Source organism: Ursus americanus, chromosome 8 (assembly GCF_024610735.1).
Source record: "Ursus americanus isolate L20-20 chromosome 8, mUrsAme1.1.p, whole genome shotgun sequence".
In the NCBI taxonomy this organism is placed as follows: domain Eukaryota; kingdom Metazoa; phylum Chordata; class Mammalia; order Carnivora; family Ursidae; genus Ursus; species Ursus americanus.
Window position 1 is genome coordinate 21,604,740 of NC_142134.1, and position 23,331 is coordinate 21,628,070.

At 40.3% G+C, this 23,331-nt stretch overlaps 1 protein-coding gene across 2 annotated transcripts in view; it reads left to right on the plus strand.

Moving 5' to 3' along the window:
- The first annotated feature begins 15,904 nt into the window (after positions 1-15,904).
- Positions 15,905-23,331, plus strand: part of ANTXR2 (ANTXR cell adhesion molecule 2) — a 141,419-nt gene continuing 133,992 nt past the window's right edge. For both annotated transcript variants that reach the window (XM_045790302.2, XM_087864049.1), the window contains exons 1-3: positions 15,905-16,707; positions 17,374-17,445; positions 19,551-19,622. In XM_045790302.2, the coding sequence (XP_045646258.1) occupies positions 16,556-16,707; positions 17,374-17,445; positions 19,551-19,622 (296 nt within the window). In that variant the 5' untranslated portion in view covers positions 15,905-16,555. The remainder of the gene's footprint in view (positions 16,708-17,373; positions 17,446-19,550; positions 19,623-23,331) is intronic.

The following is a 23,331-nucleotide window of genomic DNA, read 5'->3' on the forward strand; positions in this document are numbered from 1 at the left end:
AGCTTCTCTACCTATAATCTCTGTGACCTTGATCACGTTGCTTAAATTTCTGAACTTTAGTTCTCTCCTTGGTAAATGAAAAAATAGGACCAAGCAGACAGTAAGCAGTCAATAAGTAATAGCTACGTTTTAAGGATACTTTGAACATTAAATGAGTTAGTATATTTAAATACTCACCTAATAAAGCTTAACTAATGCTATTATGACAATACTTTGTGAATGATGGGAAGGAAAAATCACCTCAGAGTAAGGAGAGGAATATATATTTGGCTCTGAGTACACACACACACACACACACACACACACACACACACAGTATATAAAAAGAAGGGGAGGTGAGTGACGGGTAGAACCAGATTAAAAGAAAGAATATCAATTCTAGGAAGAAAGAGGATGAGAGGTAAATTTCCTAATAATCTTTTGTTGTCCCACCTTAACTCCTTTGTGGGACAAGATCGTTTATAAACAAATCCAAAGTATTTACTGAGTACTTGCAATGTGGAAGGCATTGTTTTTCAATTACAAAAGTACATAGTTGTTCTAGTTCATAAAAGTGCTTTCACTTATATCTTTTCACTTCATTTTCATAATTGCCTATAAAAGAGGTAGAATAACAATTCATAGTTGGTTTATTAGGAGGTAAGAAATGAGGAAGAGTGGTAAAAAGAAAAGGAAACTATAAAAATTGCCTTAACATTAGCATAGCTATGGAAGCAGGATAGAGATAATAATTTTGTTACAGCTCCCTATTTTTATGACTCAGTGTGACAGTTTGTTTATTAATTTCAGTGAGAAGTACAGTCGCCAAATTAACTAAAATACTGATATCACCTGGTTTGCACCTTCTCTCTTCTGTTAAAAAAAAAACCAACAACACATTTCCACGGAAATTCAAATGAGTTAATAGAAATGCAATCAGAACAGTTATGGGATGTCTTAAATGGCTGATATCATCAGATTATGACACATGATGTCCCCCAATGCACCCTAAGGGTGTATTTGCCAAGTAACCAGAATGTCCATGTCAGCTGGCCGAGTCACCTTCATCTCTGGGTGGTGCTGAAAGTACGCTGACAGAATTGTGTTCCTTGACTTCACGCAGACCATCTGGTGACATTTATTCTTCAGCTCTATCAGTGCAGTTGGTTAGGTTACAGCCTTCTCTTATATCAAGTCACATTCCAGGCTTGCCTTCTTGATGAGTATTATATATTTTAAATGACAGTTGGAAAACTCAGTTCTGCAGGGATTGGAAATGAGTAATATATCCATATGGTTTTCTCATATTCTTTTAAGTACATCTTTAAAAGAAAGCCCAACAATTAACTAAAATGAACTCGAGTTCATTTTGATAAGAATGAAGCTAAAGATGATTAATCTATTGGATTAAACAAATATGGCATTAGAAGCGTAGGTGCTAGTGTCAGAGTGTAGAATGCACAGTCTGTGATCTTCTTTATATTGTGTGTACATTTAAGATACTATCAAACTCTTTTAATCACCACCCTTATGTTGGAAGCTTTGTTTGTCTTAGCTAGTGAAATGTCACTTCAACAAAACCAAAAGAATTTAAAAAAATACCCACATGCTTAGAAAGCAGAAAATAGCAAAATGTGGGAAAAAAGTCATCTTTGCAAGGAAAGGTCGGCAGAAACATATGGATCCCAAGTGAAATTAAAATAAGGTTTCTGTACAGACTAGATACTGTGGCAGATAACGATGCCACAGGCCAGACAGAAGGTTCCCAAGGCCCCAGGCTGCTTTCTTACTTCTGCTCGGCTGAAGACTTTATCCAACATTATTTTGGTGATAACACTTGTTATACATCCTCTGGATCCTCAGATGCTAAATCATCCTGTATTAGACTTCATCCAGGAAACCTAAAGGCCAACCATATTTCATCATTTCTTAAGTTTCAGTGATTATAAAACAGCCATCTGTACATGTCTGGAAGCATATTTTTATTTGGGTTATTATTTGATAATGTACAGACAATCCAATCTCCAATCCTCTCTAATGTGTCTATTTAAAAAAAGTCCATAGGAAATTTTTAAATGGTTGTATTTTTTATATTCATATTTTATTTAGTGGAAATGTACATAAGACTTCTTGCACCCATATTAAACAGGAAAAGAGTAAGTAATTACATAGAATGACAAAGCATATGTTCATTGAAAATGATTTGACTGTATTATCTCATTGATTTTTTTTTTAATTAAGCAAACTGCCCATGTGCTTAGAGTTGGAGACTCTATAAGCATCCTCTATAGAAGGCTGTTCTGGAACTTTCCATCTAAACATACTCTTTTACTCTTGTTTAATATTAATGTATTAACCTATCTTGTTTTATGTATTAGACGCTTTTTATTACCAATCAGATTCAAAGTAGGAAGAGAGTAGTTTAGATGCTATAAAAGTAGCTTTGAGATTCAGCCCTAGCCAATAATCCCTCCCCTTAGGTACAGATTTTTGAGCTTACATGGTCAAAAACATGTGACCCTAAGCCACCTGCAGCAGATGCCTGACACGCTGACATTAGATGTTTATTCTTTGAGATTAAGGCAAATATGCAAGTACTGTTGGCCAGTTTGGAGATGGGGTAGAATGGTAATACATTACAAATTTATTAGTGATGCAAATATTAGCTGGAAGAGCTTGTTTGTCTAGAACAAGGATCGCAGGAATGATTACTTCAATGGGAGCAAGAGCGAGAGCGGTTGAGATACAGCATGATAGAAATGGGAAGTGGGATAGAAGTTAGTAGAGAGATGGAGTATGCTGTTTAAGGTTATGTGGTACCAATCAGGTTCCCAGCAGGCTAAAGAAAACATTCAAACTGGATAATCCAATAGAGAGATGATTTATAAAGGATGGGGAATGAATAGGTCCTAGGAAGGAGAAGATTCTAGAAGCAGAGACCTGTGCAGAGAGGGCCACCTGTAGAAGTTGTGCTCTTCAGTGGGAAGACCCTGCAGAGCAAGGGCCAAGGCATAGTGGAAAGCAAACTACATGTGGCATCCATCAAAAGACTTGAACTTGGGTGCCTGGGTAGCTCAGTCAGTTAAGCATCTGCCTTTAGGTCAGGTCATGATCCCAGGATCCTGGGATTGAGCCCAGGCTCCAACCCCCCTCCCATGCTCTGTCTCTCTCAAATAAATAAACAAAATCTTAAAAAAAAAGAGACTTGAACTTAAGTCTCTGCTCTGCAATGTGTACTAGCTAAGTCTGGATACTTGGTGCCTCAGTTCTCTCATTTAGGAAAGATGATCTTTTCCAGAAAATGATTGTGAGGGTCGGATTCTATAATTTGTATAAAAGTTACAAATGCCAAGCCTGACGGAGAAAGAAGGTTGAAAGAAATGAATGTTTAATCCCAAGAGGATGCAAAACTTAAAGGCACAAGTAAAAAGAAAGGAGGACCTTCTTTAGCTGAGGCAGGTCCTAAGGCTAATACATAGGAAGTAATTAGTTTACATATATGCGCTCACAGACAAATGTTTCAGAGACATATGTGTATAAATATGGGATCAGTAAGTCAGCAAAGCTAGGATGAGAGAAGGACAGAGAGGGAGAGGAAAAATACCTCCCCTCCACCCCTAAAAAAGTCCAAAACTTTTTCCTGAAGCATTAGGATCAAGAATATTAAATATCTGTTTTGCTAGTGGAAGTCTGACTAAAGGAAGAGCCAATAATGCAGATGCAATCACAGGGTTCATCCCCTCACATACTGGAAATGGAAGATCTTGAACCTTTGAACAAAGTGGAGATTGCAAGTATTTTGTCATATTTCTTCAGAAATTTATTTCATATTCACATATACATTTTTAGTCTGCACTATTAACTTTCTTAGTAAGCCACAGAAGGAGACTTAAAAACACTATTCTTTTTCCTCCTTGTTTCCCTATGGAACTAGCTTTCAGTTTAAATCCCAGCATATAGTAATATATGAAGAATGTCAATGCACTTTACTTTCTACAAGATACTCTTGTAAGAAAAATTACTAGTTAAAAGGGATGATACACTTCTTAAGTCTGCATCAGGGAAAAGAGAAATTATTTGTTTGATCTCATGAGTTTGGTATTGTGTTGTGATAGCATCTAACACGAATGCAGTTTAAAATTCTATGTGAAGTCCCTCTGTTTGGACTGTCAATTCAGGGTGGAAAACCATTTTGTTAGAAGTGTCAAGAATATGATGAATGGTGAAGATATCAACTGTGTTAGCTTATTTTTTTGACTGCCACATGATTCTTCTTGTACTATATCATGTATGAACAAAAAAGGCATTAATTCAAAGACTAGAAATTCAATGAGTTTTAAACTAATCACATCAAGGTGCAATGAATTTATCAGCAATATCTTTTACATATTGATGTCTGTGCACACTCCACTCCCTTGGTTTATATTTGTGCCACAGAAAGGAAATCATTAATGAATGCCTTTAAAATGCAAATTTGTCAAGGTCAGAGTTTCAAAAACAGAAGCGTGTTGGTTGAACCATGCACTGCATTTTATTTCTCTTTAGTAGTTGGTTGGATTATCAATCAAAATGTTGACTATAATTGTTTAAAAATTAATTTATAAAAGCTATTTTCAGCCTTTCCTTTGTCTGATGTGAGAGAGGAGATAGATCAGTACATACAATATAGATATTGCACTCTGGAACTGAGGTATCCCAAAGAATGTGGCTGAAAGAATTTTTGCAAAGTGAATCTTGCGTCCTCGATGACCCTCTACAAAAAAAGGGCTTATGCTTCTTGTAGAGGATACCCTTTGAAGTATCTCCCTAGCACCCCATTTCTAGGAAATGTCCTCTCTCCACCAGGGATGGTGCCCTGTCGGCCATGTTACATGTTCATGGTTGATTACACGTTCATGCCGCCGGGCTTGAGCTGCAATCCAGGGTGGACACCTGATCCAACCTAAGTCAGTACAGCAAAATCTTCTTGCCTGAGAATTTGAAATTAGGACCTGAACCTTCCAGGTTAGACTGTAGCCCATCCGTAAGTGCCCCATTTTAGAGCTTAACAGTGTTTCGTTTTGTCTTTACCTGGTTCACATTGGCATCTGTTACTATAACCAAATTTACTTCTTTCTTGGGATGACCTTCATGGATTGAATTCAAGACTGGTTTAGAAATGGCAGGCTTACTATTTACTGTCAAGTCATCCTGGGACCCTATTCCAACCACATGTTCTTTCCTCTGCGCCTTCTCATCCAGTCCGTGCATAGATGCTCAGCCTCCCAGCTTTTTCGCAGGCACATCTTACCTCTAGGCTACATACACTTCTCCGAGGCACAGGACTTCTCTTTACCTTTCCACTCTTAAGAGTGTTATTCTTCTGATTTTACTGTTAAACTCACAGTTTTGAATGAACCTAGGCTGTAGTATGTCATTGAAGACAAGATAGAAAGCAATAAAATAATACTAAATTGTATCTATTTTGAAAATAGTTTTAAGGACTCTTGGCTCTTCAGTTTCTTTCCCCTCTAACTTGTCTTAGCCACAGCAACCTGAACATTCTTCCAAAAGCATAGCTCTGTTCAAACCTCTCTGATGTTTAAATTTATTGTCTTCACTTTTTCTACACACAGAGTACATACACTAAAATGTTTTTATCTAAGGTAGAGGTTGGCAACGTTTTTTAATTAAAGGCCAGATAGTAAATACTTTAGGCTTCTGGGCCATATGGTTTCTGTCTCAGTTACTTGACTTTACTATTGTAGCACAAAAGTTGCCACAGACAGTGAGTAAACAAATGGGCATGGCTAGGTCCAATAGCCTGGGTGGTTCAGTTGGAAGAGAATCTGATTCTTGATCTCAGGGTCATGAGTTCAAGTCCCACAGTGGGTGTGGAGCCAACTTAAAAAAGAAAAAAACAAAACCAAAAAACCCTTCCACTTTATCTATAGAAACAGATGGTGGGTAGGATTGACTTAAAGTACTCTACATATTAGACTTTATCCAACTTTGCTTTGCTTTCTACTCTATCCTGTCATGCACTGAGTGCTCAACTGAAATTAAGTTTCTGTGTCCTTTAGGTGCTCTGTACATTCATTATTCTATACTTCTGTTCCCTTGGATGGGGGCTGGGGTGGGGCAAAGGGAAACTGATTTCTCCAAGCACATTTGCTATACAAAATGTCTGTATATCAACTTTAAGATAATATGTAGTCATACTATTTGTTAAAAGTAGGATGATAATATTCCAGAGAAATCATAATAAAATGCATGATTAAAATACAATGCTAATACTATGATACAAGTAATACCATGAGACAGATAAAGAAGATAGTAAAAAAATTGTGCTTATTTTTAAAAATATGCTTGCTCTTCTACTTATCTTAATAACTGATGTCATCCTTCTACCAGCCCCCACTCTCAGGTAGAAGCTGGTTATGCCTTTTCTTCCTACAGTTTCTTCCCTTCATCTGTATAAATCTTAAAAGTGCGATCCATCTTTCAAGATGTAGTTTAAATACTCCTTCCTTTATCAATCCTGATCTCTCTGGCTAAGAGTATTTCTCATTCTTTGGAATTCCTATCACAGACCATCATACTATTTTAGTCTTAGTATTATGGTTACTTGTGATATAGGAAAGACTTTAGGATTTAAGCCAACAGCCAAGAAGGATTTCTTGAGATGCCTTTGGTGCAAAAAGGTGGTTTTATTAAAGCACAGAGACAGGACACATGGGCAGAAAAAGCTGCGCTGGGGTCATGAGAAGTGGCTGATTATATACTTTCAAGTTGGGAGGGGGTTAGGGATAGTGTAAGTCTCCAAGGAATTTTGGAAGCAATTTGGAAAGGTCATTTGTTATTGTCTAATAAAACCTTAGTCATGAGACCCTTCAGATGTATATCGGTGGGTCATATGCTTAGGGGATGATTGCCAACACGTATCATGCGGGGGTAGAGATAAAAGAAGTTTCCAAAGGAACGTCTATAATCAAGTAGACTTATAGGATCCTGTGGGTTGGGCTAAGGTTGCCTTTTGCCAGTAGCAAAGTATTAACAGCCAGGCAGCTGATTTCCTAGAAGAAGCTCACTCTGCTTGTTTCAAGGACTTGTCAGTGGGCTAACGGTAGTAAGGAAATTTAATCATTTTTCTTCTACCTTTGTTTCCCACATCAATTTGTTTAAGTATCTTAGTTCAATGAGTAAAGATATAACTGGAGTATCTCTTAATAGGTCTGGGTATCCCAAGGATTGGTGCTTTGCGGAGAGTAGGCATTAAGTAGTTACATGATTAATACATTTTAAAAATTTGTAAAAATGGATTTCTTCAATTGAAGCTCCCTTTATTTGATGAAGAAGTATTAACTTTGTATAAAGATCAGGGCCAAAAGCAAACCTCTGGTTTAGTTACCTTTAAAAAATATCCTCAGGCACTATTAGTCCAGTGTTATTGAACTTAAGTTGGTATTTTTGCTAGCCAAATTTGCTACATGTGAAACCCATTGGCCATTTGGGGATTGACAACTTTCCTACTGCTCCTTTCAAAGAACTTCCCAAGAAAACTGGGATAGATAATCTATGTGCCATATGTGCTGTTAAAATAAAGTTGGATATGCACTAATCAAGCGGTTTCCATGAGAAACACAAGGACTCAAAACTATGAAAAATCTTTTTAATTGTAGTACTTATGGTAGGCACTCCAAATAGCAAAATTACATTTCAAACTTTTTTATCTAAAAAAATAGTTTATACCAAAGCTTAAATATCTTGGAGCAGAAACACTATGGCTGTGTAAATGTTATATAAAAAAGTTTGAAACAAGCAAAAAAAAAAAGTATTTTCATGTTGCCTACAAAATCTTTAAATTAGTGCTTAGCTTGAAAGAGCCTTTCTAAAATTTTTTTTTGCTTTATGAAAATGGTGGAGACAAAGGTATAGGGTGCCCCTCGACCATGACAGAGTGCAGGGAAGAAAACAAGGACAGACAAACTTGAATTCTCTCAGCTGAATGGATTAGCTAAGAATGTCACCATTTAGACATTGTCCTTAGGTATAACTCCCAGGATCATCCCGTCGTCCTTCTTATTTGTTTGTTTCTTTTGAGGAAGGTGATAGATATGAAAGAATTAAGATTGAATACTGTTAATTTTTAATGCACCCAGCATCAAAAGCCAACTGGTTGAAAACTGGAAATGTTGATCAAAAAGACAATGTCAATAGAAGCATCTTAAAAACTATAAATTGTTATCCACATTTGTTTTTATTGTTATTTTCCAAGTTTTATAACATATCATAAAATCAATATTACAAAGATAATTTAAACTCTTCCAAGTTTTTCTATATTGTAACCCCTTAAAAGTAGGTGTAAACATGCAACTTGTTTGTTTAAAGTAATCTGGGAGAAACAGATTGAAAGATTACTTACGTCCTTTGTAATTTTAATCATTCTCAGCTGTAACTTGTTTCATCTCCCTTCTGAGTTGTCTGTTTCTATCTACAGTCACTCCCGTTCTTTGAATTTGTTATTTAAAATTCCTACTTTTGTGTCCATAGTAGCTAAAAAGATTTGTACTTGTCTTACAAGATTCTCAAAGAAGTAGATTGGATCTTCTTCTTCTTTTGAAATCTAATTTCTCTTTTTCCTCCAGAGTCTGAATTTACCAAGCAGAGGAATAGTATCAATTACGTGCAATGGATAATTTAAAAATTCCCAATTTCTTATCTATTTTCTTCCATTTATAGCCTTTTATTGAAATTATGAATGGCAGCAAAATGACTAAGTTAAGGTTCATAGAGATTACAGAATGTTAGAAATTGTAGATGTCTTTGAAAACAGATCTGCTGTAGCTACTTTAAGTGAAAGGGACTTATTAAGGAATATAAGTAGCTCATAGAGTCATTTAGATTGTTGAAGAGGGAGAGCAAAGGCCAAGCATTCAGGATCCCCAAGAACACTCCAGCACCGCGCTGCAAGGGAGCTGCCTGCTGGTTCTGTGGAGATGACGGAGGAGGTGAGCGGAGCGGGAACCACCTAAGGAGCTCCAGATGCTGCCTCCAGCGCACAGCCTCCGTCATGACCTGCACCAGCAAAAACGACACCCGTGCCCTGCCCCTTTCCTCCTGTAACTGGGTTCTGATTCAAAGTATTTAGCGTACGTGGGTGGGATCTAAACCTGCCTACAGGGCAGTTTAGGAAATGCCCATTCTAAGCTTTTTCTAGCCTGCAGAAGGGCATGTGTAGAGGGGAGTTAGATCAGTGTTGAGTGAGTGCAGTCAGGGTGTCCTCCATTTCAGTCAACTTTTATCTTCTGTTTTCCTTGATTCTCACCTCTTCCCCAGCTGGGACGCCGATAAACAGCAAAATGACTGGAATTCGAAACTTGGAATATGAATCAAGTTGTGTCAAGATGCCTCGAGGACTTATGAGAACTATTTTCCCATTTCCGTCTTTGTAACTTCCTTATCTGGTGGTGAAAAATGTACCTTCCCTTTTCTCTATTTACTGCATTTGTCAACCCTTTTGTATGTAATCCCTTTCTTACCACCATTGCTGCCTTCCCCCGCAACACTGATTCCTTCATCATGCAGGAGTTCTGGCATGGTCACCACTCAGACTCTGACACTCTGAACCTTGCTGCTGCATTGCCTGGGCACTTCCTACACCCATTTGGGCTCTGACACCCTCGGGCGTGGGGGGGGGGTGACCCTTGCAAAAATGTCCTCCATATATTAGTTGGGTTTCAGAATCCCCCACCAGGCTGCTCCCTGTTCTGAAGCTCTCCTTAACTCTGCTTGGGTTCAGCCCCACACCAAGTGGCAGCCTGGTGCAGAATTCCTCTTCACACTGTTGGTTCTTATACCCTGCACTCTGCTGCCAGCTGCCTTCTTGCCCCACTCATGCTCCCACATTCTGGACAGCTTGTCTTCCAGGGCAGACTCTCCTCTGCCTGTTCTGCTTTGACATCCTGAGCTGGGGTGACACCCATGCATGGAAGACCATAATTGGGTTCCAGCTACTCCACAATGAGCGTCCCCCTTGTACGGAAGTTCTTCTGCCTTCACTTAGGCTAAGAAACCTCACACTGGTCTGTGCCAGCTCTACACACACACACACACACACACACACACACACACCCTCCTCACCTGGCCCGTTCTTTGACTCCTTATGTTCGGCCACTCCCTCCCACGTGGACATTTCTCTCACCCTTCTCGGGCTCCAGTACCCCATGCCAGGTGGCCCCTCCCTGTACCAGAGGGATACGACTCAATCTGCTTGGCCTCTGACGCCCTGCTCTGGACTAATGTAGCTCCTGTCCACCCTGACACCATTTGCTTGCACCCATCTAATGGCTTTTGGTCTGAATTGTTCTGTAAGGGAATGGAAAGGAAGAGAAAGAAGAGATAGAGTTTGACACCTGGAACATGGTGTCAGGGAAATGGGAGTACAAATGAGGTAAGACTCAAAGGTATGGTTGTGTATGTGAGGACACAGTGACTGTCACGTTTCTCTGGAGCACAGAATACACGGGGGTCTTGTTGGAAGTGCCGATAAAGAGCTAATCTGAGCTGCTATGGTAGAGCGCCTTAAGTCGTTAGGAAATGATCTCCCATTGGCAGTTGTTAGGTAGGTGATTGATGTGATTGACTTTGCACTTGGGAAAATTAATCACATTGAAGCGTGTGGGTGTGGGAAGACGGAATACTACTAGAATAATTCCACTGAGCGTTGAGAAACTGATCCGGAGAAGAAGGGAGGCAGTTACATGACTTTCATTCCAGGAGACCAGTCTGAGCCCGACCTAGTTTGTGAAGGTCTGACATTGCACAGGAGATAAGACTTTTATCAACCTAGCTGCTGCGTAGCTTGGCTTTCTGGGGATGTTCTGGACGCTGTGGCTGCAACACCTAGATTCCTCTGGGACTGAGGCATTCATTCCTCACAGCCAGGAGCTTGGCTGCTGACAGCTCCCAGCTGAGTTCCTTCTCATAATTGCCCTAAACCAAAGGAAGCTGCTTTGCCCAAGGGTATGCTTCCTCCGGAGGGGGAGCCCACATTTAATGACTGGTCCCTGAAGGGACACAAAACACTGGCTCCGTGGCCTCACTCAATTCAGGACGACTGTAAAAGACCATCACAGCTCCAGAGCGATGCTGGGGTTGGCTGAGGCTTCCTTTGCAATTGGGTCATGGTTCAGCTTGCCCTCTGACCATTCCTATCTGCTTCCCTCACCCTCCAAGTTGTGCTTCTGAGAGAGCATGCTTCAATATACCTCCTGCATGCAAATCTCAGAGTCTCAGGTCCGTTTCTGGGAAACTGGATTTAAAACACACTTAATCTCAAATGCAGACTCTGGTGTCATGTGCAGAGATATTAATTTAGTAGTAATCACACTCTCCGGAAGCATTTCCTCTGCTCTCAGGAACTAGTTTAGGTACTGGGGAAATCTACTGTAATGACTGTACTCAATACAAGTTAAAGAAGCTTTGTCACCTATAGGCATGAAGATTTATTTTCTTCCTCTGAATCACTGTAGATATCATATAATGAATCACTCCACATGTAATGTGGACATGAATCACTTCCGCTGTGGTACTTAACTTCCAGGAGAGTCATATGTGTCATTGTGGATGTCATACAAAGATATTTACTCAAAATAATAGAGATTATGTGACTTTTAACACATAAAGGATACGTTTATTTTATTTTTCTATGTTTATAGTTGTTGCCTTTTTGCCCTTCTGTTAGTTGTTTGTGGGGGTGGGGGGAGATGGAAATAACTTCGTGATAAGATATTGGAAAGGTGAACTCCTGAGAGCAGGGAATAAGATTTGTGCTTAGAACAGCAATAGATACATAGTAGGTATCAAGAAACAGTTAAATGAAAGTCAGTCAAAGGAACAAACAGGAGAATAAATAAATAAAATCTAACACAAATTCCATAGGAGCTACCTACCAAAAGAGGTAGACGATAATAGTGAACACTTTAAATTATCAGGTGTCAATCTCACGCAATTTGAACTGCATGAAACGGGAGTTTAAAGTGTTTTTGGATTTATTAGCATATTTTATGTAACAGTGATAAATTCTAGCATCGAATTAGAAGTTTGGTTTGGTACAGAGAGCCATTTTCAAAGACTAGAGGCCTTAATGGATTGTGAAGTAAAATACTTCAGCAGAAGTCCAGATAACTTGATAAAAGAAATATCATTTTAGATTTGTTTACCTATTTCACTCTGACCTCTCTCTCTCTGCTTAGACATCTGCATTCCCTATCCCATTCTTGATTTACACAGGGTTGCAGCAGGTCTATCGAGGTGCAAAAGTCAGTTTGAAACTTTACCTGGCTAGTGTCCAGCTGACACAATGCCCAGGGCCTCTCACTTGAGACAGGGAACAGAAAGCGTTGCTGTCAATAGTGCTGCTTCTTCAGTGAAATTGCCAAACATGCCCTTGCTTTCACTGTCCCTCACTATTGCTTGGGAATAGGGTGGTCAACAGCCCCCTTCACCATGGACCATCCCAAGGGCACTCCAGTTTTAGCGCTGAAAGCCCTGTCTCCCTGGACACCCCTCCGTCTGGGGCAAATCTGGACAGTTGGTTGTGTCCATAATTAATGACCTTCCCCTAGTTTTTGCTAGGTAAAAGAGATTTGATTAATTATTTGTCTCTCCAAGGTGAGGCCACTTCCCTGCTTCATTATAGATCTTACATGAACAAATTTCCAGAATTGGGCTCAATTAATTACCCAGACAAACAGACACAAAAATGTAATATGCTTTAGTATGGCAATTAGTTCTGCTGGTCTTGTAGTCAGGACGGAAGAACTGAGTAGGAAAACACGAGGAGGGCCTGAGAATTTTGAGGATGAACAAGTTTTAAGTTCAAGATATTTTGCTTTAGTTTAGGCCTAGGACACGATAGGTTCTTGGATCAATTTGTGGGGTCCCAGAAGATGAGCAGGCAATGAATCAAGAAGCCAGGGGAGGTGGGAATCCAAACTAGTGTAGCCAATTGGGAAAACAGTATGGAGGTTCCTCAGAAAGTTAAAAATAGAACTGACGACCCAGCAATTGCACTACTAAGTATTTACCTAAAGGATACAAAAAATACTGATTCAAAGGGGCACATGCACCCTGATGTTTATAGCAGCATTACCAACAATAACCAAATTGTGGAAAGAACCCAAATGTCCATCTACTGATGAATGGATAAAGAAGAGGCGGTACACACACACACACACACACACACACACACACACATGCTGGAATATAACTCAGCCATCAAAAAGAATGAAATCTTGCCATGTGCAATGACATGGATGGAGCAAGAGTGTATTATACTAAGAGAAATAAGTCAGTCAGAGAAAGACAACTACCATATGATTTCACTCATATTTGGAATTTAAGAAACAAAACAGATGAACATAGGGGAAGGGGGAAAGAAAAAAAGAGAGTGAGGCAAACCATAAGAGACTCTTAACCATAGAAAACAAATTGGGGGTCGATGGAGGGAGGTGGGTAGGGGATGGGCTAAATGGGGGATGGGCATTAAGAAGGGCACTTGTTGGGATGAGCACTGGTTGTTATATGTAAGTGATGAATCACTAAGTTCTACTCTTGAAACCAATATTACACTATATATTACTAACTAGAATTTAAATAAATACTTGAAACAACAACAACAACAAAATAAGCTAGGCGAAAAGAAAGCCAATAAATGTGAGATTAAAATACTTCATCATGAGTATGTAGTGAGCATCCTATCTCATATTTATCAATCTTTTGTCCCCCTTTTAAACCAGGTGTTATTACTTTCTGACAGATTCCCCCCTGCCCCGATTTTATTCAGTTATGTACTGATATGGTATTAATTGCTAAGGGTATATCATATCTTTGATTCTGTCTTGATTAAAAATAAAGTTGAAAATGGAGACCAGCTTTAATCAACAGCCTGTTTCAGCTTTGCTGTGGGAAGGCAAGGAGATCAATGTATCCACAGCTGGGCCCCAAGGTGAAAGAAGAGGAGGTATAGCACAGTCCTGGAGAACCCATGGCTACAGAGGAATCAAAATTTTGGAACCTCAACAAAAGATGAAGCCAAAGAGAACAGAATTAGGAAGCTTTGAATACAGTCATCCCTTTCCATAGCCTTTCTTCAAAAGCTCAATTATTTGAAAATAATGGAGGCTTTATGTTTATTTCTAACAAAACTGTAAGTTATCTTCCACTCAGCCAGCCAGCCACTTGTCCTCTCAGTACCTTCTCTACTGCAGCAGGTAAGTGGATGGTACTGGAATGTCCATCTCCAGGTGGCAGATATTTCCAGACTGGGGGTCTGTCTGAGTTTATTATGAATGGTGAGCTCTATTCATATCCCTCAGTTTAGCTACTATAGGGGTGATGGTCCAAGGTACCATTTTTTTGTGCCCTGATACTACGGTAGCCTCCTGACTGGTCTCCTTGCTTTCATTCTTGCTGCTTCCACATCCATTGTGTCCTATCAGCTAGAATGATCTTTGAAAAGCAGAGATCATAATACTTTACCCTCTATCCCACCCCATGGGTTAAAACCCTCTAATGGACTCCTATCACACTTAATTACAAAATATCTGAACTGTTTGTCACAGTCTACAAAGCACCACATAACCTGGCCCCTGCCTGCCTGTCTTACTTCATCTTACCCACAAAGCTCTAGCCGTTCTGCTTTTCTTTCTGTTTCTCACATGTGCCAAGCCAATCCCTACGGTGAGCTGCAGAAACTAGGAGTGTTTCCTCTTTTGGTTCTCTGAATAGCTGGTTGCCTTTTGTTAGTCACCTGGCCCATCATTCTCTATCATATTACCATATTTTAACTCTGCAAACCACCGGCTAAGATGGACATTTACTTATTAATTTTTTCCTCCTCCACCAGACTAGACTGCAAGCTTCATGAAAGCAGGACTTGCCATCTTGTTCTGTGCATTAACTGTAAGTACTAGAACAGTGCCTCATAGATAATTGGTACTCAGTAGATCTTTGTTAAGTGACTGGTTTCTATTCCCAAAGAGCTTACCAGTTTGGTTGTACATGGAAGATAATGTAAATGAAAAGTTAAATACACATGACAACAAACAGAAGAGATGCTAAAAGGCAACATGTGGTTCAGTACTATATGAACTTTTTCTCATAAAGCATCGACTTAGATACAATGTAAAGGAGGAGGGGACACCTCATATTCCCGTCAGCGAGACTGCAAGTTCTAAAAGCCAGTTTTAACAAGGGGAAGGCAGAAGTCACAGGTGGAGGTGATGGGCAGGAGAGAGGAGAGAAGGCAGAATGAGTAAGCAGAGAGGGTGAATGCAGCTTCGGCTCCAGCACAAGTTTGGCAAGGAGGGCCTAGCTTGCTGCAAGATGAAATTTTTAATTATCTGGAATTTGGGGGAGATGACAGTTGGATGGAATATTTTGAGGTACAACTTTCCAGTCCTAAAGAGTTCTGCCAAGGGCCTGACCTCAACCCCCCGCCCCCCTCCCCCCGCCTGTTTTGGCTCTGTGAGAGGAAACTTCAAAGTCGGTTTATAAACAAAGAGGAAGTTGCCTTACTTAGGTAGCCCCGCGGCAAGTACTGCAGGCCCAGCGCCTGCGGTAGTGGGGGTGGGGCGGAGCGGGGAGGCCACCACCTCCCTTGGAATGGCTAGTTTCGAGTCTCAGCCACGGCGTGCCGTTTTTTCCGCACAGCTGCTGAAATAGGCCAGGCCTGCAGGCTACGTGGGTCTGTTTAGTTTTAGAGGACATTTGTTGTTCTAAACTCCTTTTCCCCTTCCGAAATCTGGCAAGCCTTAGTCTTGTACCACTCCGCACGAACACACAAGTGTGCGTGTCTGGCTTCAGATCAGGCCCCGCCCTCAGACGCTCACTGACACACAGACAGACCTGGCCAGATCTTGCTCTTGGCCTTGATTGAAGCGGCTTCTCTGGAGCCACTAGCCGCAGGGCCCGCTCAGCCTCCTCCCTTAAAGGGGACCGCCCGGCTGCGCTTCGCCAGAGCGGAGCCCTAGGAAGAAAGTTTGGAGTGCCGAGGCGAGTTGGGCCGCGGGATAAGGGAACCAGCGGACGGGGATCTCCACTCGAAGTTTGTGCGGCCGTCCCCGCGTCCCGGGGGCGTCTGCGCCGCCGCGCACTGCAGCCGCCGGACTTCGGCGCTCCGGGCTGCAGGGCACTGCCGGTCCGGTTCCGCGGAGGGTGCTAGAGGCTCGGCCAGAAGCCGAGAGAGAACTTCTCTTGAGCGCTGTCGCCGTGGGCCCTCATTGTCTGCAGGAACTCTCCGGAATCCGGAGGGGGAGGACTGGATCGCTCTTCCACTGGGATTCGCCAAGAGTTCCGGCGGCAGCTGCGGCGGTTGCAGTGTCTCCCTTTGTCCTCCTAGGACCTCCCTCCCTTCCTTTTTCCCTCCCTCTGTCAGTTAGTGGGTCCTGCTGCCCCGGGCGCCGGCGCCCCAGCAGCTCGCTGTCCCCCACCCAGGGTGCGTCCCTGGTAACTCTTAACCACTTCAGCGTCCACATCGAGTCGAGCCGAGGGGGCGGCGAGCAGGAGGCAGCCGCAGGCCCCTGGCCGCAGGATGGTGGCGGGTCTGTCTTTGGCCCGCAGTCCCGGGAGCTGGCTCGTCCCCGGGCTGTGGCTGCTGGTGCTCAGCGGTCCTGGGGGGCCGGTGAGCGCCCAGGAGCAGCCCTCCTGCAGAGGAGCCTTTGATCTCTACTTCGTCCTAGACAAGTGAGTGCCGGAGGGAGGTCCAGGGTCTTCTGGTAGTGGCACTGGATGAGCTGTGGCTGGGGAGACGGAGATGCGCGTGAGCCCTGGGGAGTGGTGCTAGAAAACCGACGACGGGTGCTTTGTGCTATCCCGGTCCGAAGGGCAAGCGCTTTCTTATCTCTGCGGGCTGGGCGGTGATCAGAGGAGCCCGGAGCTGCTGGGCTCTCTGGGGAGGTGGGGTAGTCACGGTTTGCCAGTCCTGGGGCCTCTTGGGAAATGGGAGAGTGTCTGTTTGGGGTATCCGTCTGCGTCCCTGGAACCCAGACGGGCTTCTCGGCCCCCTCTGTCTTCACCCCCCCTTGAGCTGGCTGAAGTTTGCCAGGTCTGATCCTGATAACAGCGCTTTCGTTGTAGCCAGGAAAACCCTAGGGTTAACATACTCAAGGTGGTTTGCATTTCCTGTGAAGGAAGGTTGTGTTTATTTTGAAGAGGTTGTGTTTATTTTGAACTGCAAACAGTTGGGCAGGTGGTACCCGAAGAGGGGTTGGCTTCCCTGATTCTTTTAGCGCCAAAGTTTCAGCTACCGATACTGTTACTTTGCTTGAAGTAGAGGCCAGGTTACCTCCACGTGAATGTTTTGGTTTTGTTTGTTTGTTTGTTTCTGATCAGTTCAATTTCATTTTACAGGTCTGGGAGTGTGGCAAATAATTGGATTGAAATTTACAATTTTGTCCAGCAACTTACGGAGAGATTCGTGAGGTATTTCTTCCACTTTACTTTTCTAGGCAGGGGAGTTTGAGGTGGAGGGAAGTAGACTGAAGTGTAAGGTAGTCCTTTTTTGAAACCGTTTGCAGGGAAAACCTCTCCTGAAATGTTGATTTTTAAGTGCCTCAAGACCATTATTACACGCATGTAGTTATTAGGACTGCCCTTCAGTGGTTCAGGGCTTATTTCATCTGGATGCCAGCAACTTGGCTCAGGCCCTGGGGAAGCATCTTCAAATACTATTACAAATGTCTTTTCCTTTCTGAATTTTCATCTGTTTTGAATTTCAGTTACGCTTTCTCATAATTTATCACATTAAACAAATTTTATGCTAATAGTATCCATGATATATTTTTCTTTCCACACAATTCTTAGCATTGTAGAGGTCCTCATTAAAAAGAAAAAAAGAAGTGTTGGTAAACTTCAAATGAACATGTGTTAATAACCCACTACCAGAAAAGGCACTTGTGTGTGTTTAAAGAAACGACTTGTGTTTACCCAATGTGTGGGTGTGTGGCTGGTTTAAAATTTAACTGTTCTATATATGCAATCAGCCTTACTAGGAAAGACTGGTTTTTTCTCCTATAAAAAGCCTAACTGCTATGAAATCCAGCTTACTCTCTTATTTAGAGGTAACTAGGAATTAGTGGCATCTCTATTTTAAAGTAACCCCAGAACACAAGGCTTTTGAGCCTTTCCTCTTCTTCTTTTTCTTTCTTTTTTTTTTTTTAAAGGAAAAAAAATGCAATGAGCAAATGCAAGTTTATCAAGATAATGGAAAGGACACAAAAAGGAGCTGTATCATTAAATATTGCTTCTTTCAGTCTTGTTAGCCCAAATGTTTTCTGTAAAACAGGCTTGGATGATCAAAACATTTTGAAAGTCATGTTGCAAGTAACTTCAAACAATCTGTAGAGGCCTAGGCAATCCTTGCTTTCAGTTATTGGCAGCAGTAAACTTATCCCTATAAAAATGTATGCTTGTCCATGTTCAATCATCAGTCTCCTGCTTAAGAAGCCAAGTATAACACTCTCATTTCTGGACAGGGTCTGAAGTAAAACTGTCTAGGAAAGAAAAATAAATAAGGCCCTATATCTTTAAATGTTAAAGGCAGCGGAGACAGTTGTTTATAAATTTTCTGATTTAATCCGAGAGTGTGCAGAGAGTATCACCTAGATTTTGATTGAAAGTAACGGATCATTTCAATACAACATTTTGAAGAAGTGGGGCTTTTATTTATTTGGTCTGGTTTGCAAGTTGGAATTCTATGATACACAGTTCTCTGGCTCAAATTTAGTTGCTTAGTTACTAACTCATAATACATTGTAGAAAGCGAATCAAGGCTGACTACTGGAGACAATGTCTTCAAATGTGGATAAGCCTTTGAGATCATTCTGATCTTCAGTTTATAGGTCTTAGTTTCCTGTCTTCAGTTTCACATCTTAGCAGTAGTTGAGTAGAGTGTCTTGGAGACAAGAACCATTCTGTGAGATAAATGCCTAAAGCTTAAAAGATGTAGCTACCTGGGGCACGTGTTGCCAGTAGGAAGTATGGTGTTTGAGACTCGGACAATTGAAAATGTCGAATCAAAACTGAGTTGCTAGTCTCTTTCACATTGTCCATGATACTTTTCAAGTATTCTTGCTTCTGGGTCACTTTTGTCTGAACTCATATCATAATTATGGTAATTAAATCAAACTGACTGCTCTCCAGCCCTTAATATTGCTAATGACAATCGCTCAGGAGGGTCTGGCATCCTTTAAAGAGATGAGGTAGAACAGGGAAAATACTTAAGGGAAGAAGTATTTTCTACAAAAGGATTTTACATTGGCTCAGAATTCATCTTTCTAGTGAGTTTCTTCCCTAAATGGTGTTACGGGTCATGGAGGATTGTTTGAGTGCTGAGAAGCACTGACTAAATCCAAGATGGCTTACGCAGTAATGTTAAGCAGAGTTAGTGTATCTATTTAGGGAGTTCCATTTAAAAGAAGCCTGGACCATCAGAGTCTGATTTTAACTGAGACTCCATAGTTATGTATCTGTATTGTATCAATATTTCTTTTAAAAATGTTTTAACTGCCTCTTTTCTTATTTTGCAGCCCTCAAATGAGATTATCTTTCATTGTGTTTTCTTCTCAAGCAACCATTATTTTGCCATTAACTGGAGACAGGTTAGTGCATTATCATTTCACTGTAGGCTTTTAGTAGAGACTAATCTTGGAGGAATGATTGATATTTCCAAGTGGTGATTCAGGCCTCCCAGTGGAATCAAGCAAATGCACAGACAACTCAGCTCTGTTCACTAATAGAGGAGAAAGGAGGTATGAGTAATATAAAAGAGCAGATAATCTGAAAATGAGTATTGTTCTTGTTGGCTGTGGAACGTACAATGAAACCCAATCTGCCTTAGTTGTGTATTCACTACTTCCCACCTTTCCCCTCTCTGTTACTGTAAGTAGTTCTACAGCTTTCTTGTTTAAATGTAATTAATCAACTAGGAATTTGCAGAACATTAGGGAGGAGAAAGATACAGATCTCTTTGGATAATTTACTAGATTCAGCAGCCATTCCGCCATCTCCCATCCTCTACTCTGAGATCCACTGATGCTGAATATATTTACATTTGTAAAGGAACTTGCTTTCTATTTTTTATTTTATTTATATATATATATACACACACACATAATACTACATATAAACTTGTAAATATATGTAAAAATATATATTATATATTATATATAAATACAACTATAAAGATTATACATGTAAATGAAAAATATATATAATCTTGTGAAAGATACGGCTTTTTCCAAATCAGTGCCATGGTATTTCATATGACCATTTCTATGTCATCTGAAACCATGTGACAAGTTAGAAGTACTCACGGACATATTTTAAAGAATGGCTGCTTTCCATGGGATCAGTTTTGAGGACTAGACTATGAGTTCCAAAGTGGGAAGGGAGATTTTCTTCTTCATTTTTATATCTACTTTATTGAACACTATGTATGAAAAGATAGTTTTTGCTCAATTCTTGTTGAATGAATGGATGGGTTAGCATTATTTTGAAATCGTATTTCTCCAAACTGTCATTTTAGTAAGGGAGACTGGTGTACTTTGTTTTGCAGAATATGTGGATTTCTGAAAAGCTATACGTGAATACAGCTTTTTTTATAAATTATTTTTTTCTTTAAAAATGTCAAGAAAATGTAATATTTATTTATGTATTTTGTTTTTTGTTTCAACTTTTTATTTAAACTCTGGTTAAGGAAACATAATATTCAAAGGGACTCAGGGGGAGAACTTATTTATATTTGCAGAATTGATTTGGAAAATTATGTTTATATATATATAAATAAACTTCTAATTGATTTGTAGTTTCAGTTTTACTTTTTCTGGAGAGGAAATACCTCTGTAGATGAGGAGTCCAGCTTACGACCTCTGTCTTCTCATTGATACTTTCCTTCCATGCTTTCTGGTGTGCGCTGGGTGTCATCAAGAGTCAGAACAGTAGTAGTCCTTTATCACCCACACACAACAGCTCTGCTAGTTTTTCATTGCCTAGCTTAATTTTCGAAGATCCAGATAGATCTCCTCATGGAGTCCACTCATTAGGAGAAAGAAAGAAATGGTAACATTTACAGAGTGCACATGTAGGGAAAAGCACTTAGCATAACTCCAGACACAGAGTAGACTCTCGGTAATTGTCACCTGCATATGCTGTGCCAGGTGCTCTGTGAGGCACTTTACATATGGCTCCTCCAGCATTTGAAGATGAGGTGTAGTGATTGGCCGACAAAATTGGTATTGCTTAGAAATGCATGGAAAGGGTTTAGAATGAAATCTAAATTAGAGATTCTTCCTTTATCATTTGGTTGAATCTAATAGAGCGGAGGACTGGGATGAAGAGGCTTCTATTTGAAGAGGTAGCATAAACAAGCATGTTGCAGTTAAGAGTCACTGAACCAATTTACTAGCCAAATGGTCATGGACAAGACACTTAACCTCTTTGTGCCTCAGTTTTGTCCATTTCTGTAATGATGACAATGATGATGGTGATAACAATACCTGCCTCATAAGGCTGTTGTGAGAATGAAGTCAGTGAATGTGGAGAATGCAGGACAGAGCCTGGTGCATATGAATTCAAGAGGTGAAAGCTCTGTCGTCATTATTATTTGTTACTACTACTACTATTACTATTTGGACCTAGGGAATACGTAGTATTTTCATGATTAGTGAGGAACAATGCTTACATAAAGGGATAAATGTCCTGCTTGAAAGGATTTATAATATCCTAGGAGGAATGTTAACAACGCTACTTACAACTTATATACAGGTTGCTCCTCTGTCCCTTTTCAAATAGAGAGACGTTGGTTTTAACGAATCGCACTATTTGTGGCATGCGGACTTAGTGTGGGGTGGCAGAAAGTTCACTAGGAAGGCCTAGGTTAGAATTATAGCTGTGCCACTTACTGATTGAGAGACGTGGGGCAAATCATCTACTCGGTGTGTCAGTTTTTATGTGTGTAAACCGCAGACATAATTGGCCATGTTCTCTTTCTTTTCTTTTTTTTTGAATCTTTATTATTGATACTTTTCTGTGCTTTCTTAAGAGAGTTGTCGTAAAGATCAAACTAAGACAATGCAGAGAAAAGTACTTTGTATATCTCAGAACAGTCTCCATTAAAGGGTATTATTTTCTGCTCCTAATTGTTCTTTTACTAATTTTATTAAATCAGTGACTTCTCAAACTTCTCTGTCCTGGGTATTTGGGTATTGGGTCACTTTTCATCCGTTACCTGCTCTCAAGTGTATAGAAACAGTTCACATTTTTAGATACACAATCACTGAACAAATGTTTCCACAACTATTGTGGATCTTTGTTTCGAAGCCTAGGCATCGGAATTCTACTTATCAACTTTCTTGATGTCATACATCATACTCACAGACCTGAGTAAATGAGACACATGGCAGGTTTCACAATTTCGGTTCTATTGCTCACAATTCTTCATTTCTTTTCTTATTATGAGAAGTACTTCTTTCATGTTTCTCAGAGTGTTGCTAAATATTTTCGGTAGTGATGAAGATTGGAAGGTAGTAAGTCCTTATGATAGAGCAGCGTCTTATAGAATTTCAGCATGGGGTCCAATACTATGTAGGTACATGAATAGAATAATAAACTTGGCAAGAAATGATCAGTTAAACATTTTATATACTCATAAAAACTTTACTCTTTTAAGTGTTTCAGTTTGAAACACTGTCTTCTCTTCTCTTGCCGCCATGATTTTTATCCTCTCTCTGTTAGCGCATTCGTCCACTTACCTACTACCTGCTGGCCTACCTTATACATGATGTATTGAGTATTATGGGCTCTGGGGGTGATACAAAGATGCATAATCTAGTGTGTGTGCGAGTAAGGAGTTTGCACATAAATAGCTCAGGGCTGTATTATAGGATCAGATCAAAGAAGAGTACCATGTTGATTCAATATGGACAAATCTGGCTCTCAATATTAGAGAATCTGAATCAAGAGTCATTTTTAAGGATATTTTTAGTTACTATGCTACATAATTGAGGATAGTGAATTATGTTCACTTCTATTCAATATGATCTTAATGATGTAAAAGTGATTTAGTTGAAAACATTTAGTGAACAATTATTATGTGTTAGGCAGTGTGCAAAATGCTTTCCATTCATTACCTCATTTAATCCTCATATTAATACATGTAATATATACTATTATTATCTTAACTTTACAGATGAGGAAATGGAAGCCAAGAAAGGTAATGTAGCTTATCCAAGGACATACAGTTAATACGTGGTGAGGGTATACTAGCCAGAGTCGTCTTTTAAAGTATAAAGTAGGGCATGCCCCTCTCGT